This window comes from Thecamonas trahens, assembly GCF_000142905.1.
Source record: "Thecamonas trahens ATCC 50062 unplaced genomic scaffold supercont1.37, whole genome shotgun sequence".
Lineage (NCBI taxonomy): Eukaryota > Apusomonadida > Apusomonadidae > Thecamonas > Thecamonas trahens.
The window spans coordinates 72,247-77,541 of NW_013657643.1; the positions used below are offsets into that span (position 1 = coordinate 72,247).

Consider the following 5,295-nt stretch of genomic DNA (forward strand, 5'->3'; position numbering starts at 1 on the left):
GGGAATGGAGGACTACATACAGTAGCAAGTAGAAAGAGCAAGCATGAGATAACCCTCATAGTGTGCATCCCTACAGCAAGCACTTTGTGTCCAAAGTGTTGGTGAGAGAGTCGAATGGCGTTCTCCCTCACTCCCGCCTCCGTGCGCCAGGTGCCCCCAGTCAGCGAGGATCGTGCCGTGCAGTGTCGTTGGGAAAATAGCCAGCGAGATGTCGTCAGCCTGCCGTTACCGACACAGGGGTATGGGGACGGGCAAGGCTCTGCTCGACGAGAGTGAGAAGATGATAATGATGGGTGAGACATGGATGAGATGGCGCTTTGCTGGTTGATCCGGGGTGACATGGTCTGCCCATTTGGAATGCCGCCGGTGCGCGCGAGGGGGGGGGGGGGGGGGGGGGCGAGACCAGCGGTTAGTCCAATGCGCGAGGCCGGTGGATCCTGAGCTGACACGCGTGTTGGATGGTCGGCAGGCGCAGTGAGCAAGCTGATGAATTGGGTACTGGGTAGAGTTCCGTTGTGCTGCGGTGCGATTGGCCTGGCACGTTGCCGGGGCCGACGACGAGTCGACCTGCAGACAGATTCGGTGTGTGATTAGAGAGTGACCAGAGACGACGATCCCGACCCCGACCCCGACCCCGATTCCGACCCCGACCCCGAAGCTGGGATGGATTCCGAGTACCAGCCGTCTTTTTCGGACGAGTACCGGATCTCGCCGTCAGATGAAAAGGGGCAGGGGACAAAGACGGCGCCAGGAGTTGCGGTGCTCGCGCAAGGCGACGAGGGCGCATCAATGGGGTGAATGAGGACCGGATAAAGCGAGCTTTCGGAGTCCGAGGCACCGACGGGCTCGAGCTCGGGATCGGAGGGTGCGGCGGGCGCCGAGGCGCGGAGCCTGTGGCAGATGGCGTAGACGCCGGCAAAGGTGAGCATGATGCCAACAGCAAAGACCGCAAGCTGGCTTGCGTCGAGCTGGTCCGAGTCAAAGTCGCCGTAGAAGATGCCAGCCGAAATAAGGGTGAAGACGGTCCACACCACGTAGTAGGTCGGAACAACAAAGAGCGAGTCCGCCAGCGACAGTGCCAGCTGGAACTGATGAAGCTGCGTGAGCGCCGTGATGGCAGTCACGCCGACAATGGCGTAAACCCACGGCTGCGTGAGCTGCGAGTCGCCGCGGATGACAGTCGCGGCGAGCATCTCGGACGAGGCCTTGGCGCCGATGGCGGTCTGGCCGCCGACCAGGCCGCCAATGCAGATGTGCAGCAGCGGGAGGAGCGTGATGCCCCAGTCGTCACCGGCGTCGACGTTGACGTCGTCGTCGCAGCCTTCGTCAGGGGCGGCAGCTCGATTGAGCCGCTGCTGGCGGATGGCGGCTTCGCGCGCGGCCTTGCGGTCGCGGATGCGGAGAACAACAAAGGCGAGGACAGTAACAGCCCCAATGACTGCGGCCCAATAGATCCAGAGGATCAACGAGTCAAAGAGGTCCAACAGCGAGTCTGCGTCGTAGTCTTTGTCGTTGCGATTGCCAAAGAGCACGGCCAGGATGGCGCCCGAGATGACGAGCACCGTCCCCACGCCGTCGAGCACCGAGAGCGTCTCACCATTGATGATTGAGGCGAGGAGAACGTTGGAGACGAGCGAGATGCCACCGAGAGCAGCAATGAGCGATTGCGCCGCAAACGACAGCGCCACAAAGTCCAAAGCATTTCCGGCCAAAAACAGAGCCATGCCAGCCCACCATCGCGGCAGGCGAAGGTACAAGACCGGGCGCTGGTCAGCGGCGGCAGCTGCGAGGACATTGGCCATATGAGCAGCCTTCATGAGATTGTGTCCCACATTGAGAATGATTGACCCCACCGCAGAGAGCACAACACCAATAGCCCATGACGGGAGCATGTCTTGACAAGATCCTCCAGCTCACCACCTTGTCAATGGCTACAGGGCGAGGGAGGGGGGAGGGGGGCGGGGGTTCGCGCCAAGTGTGGTCGGAAGACGAACCTTCGGCCGGCGAGCGGAAGCTACCATTGTGAACGTTCCATTAATGGTGGGCGGAGTGAGGTCCACATTGGCGTTTCGGAACGTTATCGTGCCGGGAAAGGTGGTGGGAGGGGAGCGATGGGAAAGGAGAAGGACTGCGAGGGTGGGCGGTGGGTGGTGATGGTGCTAGAGGTGGTCGATGGCCGGGTGGGAGCATGAACGGCCTTTGGGATGGCGGTGGGAGGCTACGGATGGCAGAGGGGGGGGGGGGGGTCGGCGGCGGCGAAATGCGGTGGGAAAGCGGCGGATGGCATCGTGATGGATGATGAAGCGATGACGCACGAGCCGACTGAGCGCGCGGGGCGGGGGGGGGGGGGGGGGGGGTTGTGCATGCGCCAGCCATCACCATGGCCACGATTTCCGGGACGGAGAGACTCCAGATTCACTCAGGCTGCGGCTGTCTGGGAGCCCACTATGGGAGGGGCTTGAGGTTATTCGGGCCATGATCACGGCAAGGCAGTACTCCAGGACAGATGCAACAGTACTTATTATGTACATACCACATACCACATCTCGAAGCGTGTACGGCTACGCAGATACCGACTTGCCACGCTGATCGGATGTCGTGCCGCCGCCATCCGGTTCGCCGCCACTGGCAGCCGCGACAGCCCAGCAGCAGGCGACACTCGACTTTTGACCGTTTGGCTGTGCGCCAGGAGCAGCACCGCCACAGCCACAGCCACAGCCACAGCCACCACCACCTCCTCCTCCTCCCCACTCATGTCGAGCGGACGGACGTATACGGCTGGGATCCGAGCCAGTCCCGGGCGACCGCTCTCGCTTGCGGCGGCGTCGAGTGCGGCGCGCGAGTCGACCATGGCGGCGTCTGCGTCGTCGCTGGCGGCGACGTTGGCATCACTGACTCATCGTATCGATGCGCTGCAAGCTGGCGCGGTGCTCTCGCCCTCGCCGCCTCGTCGGACGAGCCCACGCCCGCCACTGCTTTCACATGCCCATGCCACATCGCCCTCGCCGCAGCGCAGGTATGCCTATCCGGCGGCTTCGGGCGCCACGTCGGCCGCTATGCTGCTGGAGGATCTGGCCAGAGCGACGGCGCCGGCGGGCGCACCGAGGTTGATCCAGCGGGACGACGCCCTGTTGGACAGGTTTCGCGACTCGCAGCGGCTGACGCACTCGCTGAGAGCTGGCTCCGGCCCGCACACGGGCTCGCTCTCGCGCGGCGCCTCTGCCATCGCCACACCCGGCGATAGCCCGCTTGCCCTGCAGGACATTGCGGCATCGGGCGAGCCGGTGCTCCGCGGCGAGCTTGCCGAGCTGCGCAAGCAAAAAGCACAGCTGCTGGCCGAGATGGCTGGCGTCCGCCGGGAGCGCGACGAGGCTCGGACCGAGGCGCAGGCGCGCGAGATTGAGCTTACCCAGCTCCGCCTCGACGCCGTCGCCGAGAAGAACCGCCTGCTGGCCAAACTGCAGGCCGCTGCGGACCGGACCGCCGAACTAGAGGCCAAGAACGGTGCTCTGGAGGCGCTCGTCCAGAAGCAGCAGGACATGATCGGTCGACATGGCGCAGACTACGCCGCCCATGTCCAGCGACTGGAGGACGATCTCGCCGCCGCCCGCACTGCGCTGGAGACGCCGGACCATCCGTTGGGAAAGGACCCGTCACTCGACGACATCCTTGCTCATCTCGAGGGCCATACCAGCAGCGATGATGAAGCAGCGCCAGAGCCGGAGCAGCAGTTGGAGCAGCAGACGGAGCTGCAGCCGGAGCAGCAGCCGGAACACCAACCGGAACACCAGCTGCACCCCGAGTCTGACGACGGATCGTCCGAGTACGTCTACGTTTACGACGGCGAGAGCGACGACGGCGAGCAACCCGAGCTTGTCGCCCTGGTTGCGCGGACGCTTGCGCCCATCTCGGCCGAGTACCGCAACCATGTCCCGGAGCACATCATCCAGTCGGTGCTGATGGCGTTTGGGGAGAGCGTTGACGATGCCAACTCGCTGGCGAGTGAAGTGGCCGGCCTCGCCTTTGACGATTTTGTAGTCCTTGTCAGCGACATGGTAGCCCATGCAGCTGTCATCGGCAACGTCACCGTCGACTCGGCCATCGCCCATGTGGCGCATGTAGTTGCGGACATGTGATTGAACGCTGCGGCGGCAATATGTGTGGCTACCCGTTTCTCGCCCTGTGTTGAAACAAACACAAACTTTGCGGTGGATGATCGCTGAACGAGCCCGCCCCGACTCAGGTTGTGAGCAGGTTTCGCGGCCGAAAAGCCCAGGCACATTGTCGATGAACGTAAGACGCCACACAACCGCAGTAGTTATCTACTTGATGGTGACGCGTGAGTATGGCTACCACCAGAGAGCTATCAAAGGCCAGGCCGTTGAGGGGTTGCAGTGAAAGTGGAGAAAAAAACCCTTTGCACAACTCATCTTGTAGTATTACTTCCATCGGAGACGGTGTCCGCACATTGCAGGCGTGTGCGTGTGTGGCGCGGTCAGGGTGCGGCGAGGGCGCGGCGAGCAGGGTAGGCCGGTTGGCGCAACTCGATCGGGGGATGAAGCGATGGTCGATGGTCTTTGGCTACATACCGATGACGGCCAAGCCTGCAATAGCACCGGATTGGGCGGCAAAGGCGGCAAAGGGGCGCAGGAGAGTGATGAGAGCTCCAGACCATAGCGCAAGTGGACCCTCTCGATGGTAGGCCGAGACGGCAAGGGCCCAGGTCGAGCTCTGCCGCGACGGGAGGGCAGCCGCCTGATCGACGGTAAAGATGGCGCCAGCGGCCTTGCGGTGGTAGAGACAGCTTAAGGGCGCGACGGCGATGCCGACGCCGGCAGTAAAACCATCGAGGCGCTAAATCTTCCGACGAGAGGCACAAGCGGAGGCACCATGGTGGAGTACAGGCCCAGGTACAGGGAGCGGTAGAGGAACGAGCCCAAGAGGGCCTCGCCAAAGGCGGTGTAGAAGCCAGCGATGCCGCGTGCGGCAAAGATCTCCTTGGCCGTCGCCACCCACGACTCGGCCAGCTTGGGCTCGCCGGCATCTGCATCACACTCATTCTTGGCAGCAGGCAGCAGGCGCTCATCGGCGGAGAGGTTCGCCTTCTGGGCAATCGAGACCACCACGATGGGGTGCATGACGATGAGAACCACTGCGTTGGTCAGATATCCAGCCCACGCCTGAGCCATCTTCTCGGCGCCAGCTGCCGAGAGCAAGATCTTGACGGCACCCTTCTTGATCGGCTTTTTGCCTGACTTGATAAGTCGTGGATTGGCGTTCCGCTAAGATGCGGAA

The 5,295-nt window shown here is 62.9% G+C and overlaps 3 protein-coding genes across 3 annotated transcripts; 1 reads left to right on the forward strand and 2 right to left on the reverse strand.

Moving 5' to 3' along the window:
- Positions 1-387: 387 nt before the first annotated feature.
- Positions 388-1,953, reverse strand: AMSG_07737 (uncharacterized protein). The gene has a single exon (XM_013900355.1). The coding sequence runs from the start codon at positions 1,890-1,892 to the stop codon at positions 591-593; it is 1,302 nt and encodes a 433-aa protein (XP_013755809.1). The 5' UTR covers positions 1,893-1,953; the 3' UTR covers positions 388-590.
- Positions 1,954-2,753: 800 nt separating this feature from the next.
- Positions 2,754-4,142, forward strand: AMSG_07738 (uncharacterized protein; the record flags this gene model as incomplete). Its single annotated transcript, XM_013900356.1, has 2 exons — positions 2,754-2,927; positions 3,012-4,142. The coding sequence occupies 2 exons, from the start codon at positions 2,754-2,756 to the stop codon at positions 4,134-4,136; spliced, it is 1,299 nt and encodes a 432-aa protein (XP_013755810.1). The 3' UTR covers positions 4,137-4,142.
- A 293-nt stretch (positions 4,143-4,435) lies between these two features.
- On the reverse strand, positions 4,436-5,252 carry AMSG_07739 (uncharacterized protein). Its single transcript, XM_013900357.1, has 2 exons — positions 4,890-5,252; positions 4,436-4,854 (listed from the first exon to the last, which is right to left on the reverse strand). The coding sequence occupies exons 1-2, from the start codon at positions 5,187-5,189 to the stop codon at positions 4,582-4,584; spliced, it is 573 nt and encodes a 190-aa protein (XP_013755811.1). The 5' UTR covers positions 5,190-5,252; the 3' UTR covers positions 4,436-4,581.
- Positions 5,253-5,295: the final 43 nt, after the last annotated feature.

Excerpts from the sequence above, each read along its gene's own strand:
- AMSG_07737 (XM_013900355.1), bottom strand. The coding sequence starts at position 1,892 with ATGCTCCCGTCATGGGCTATTGGTGTTGTGCTCTCTGCGGTGGGGTCA.
- AMSG_07739 (XM_013900357.1), bottom strand. The coding sequence starts at position 5,189 with ATGGCTCAGGCGTGGGCTGGATATCTGACCAACGCAGTGGTTCTCATC. Across the intron at positions 4,855-4,889 it reads TGGGCCTGTACTCCACCATG|CGCCTCGATGGTTTTACTGC; the intron begins GTGCCTCCGCTT and ends CGGAAGATTTAG.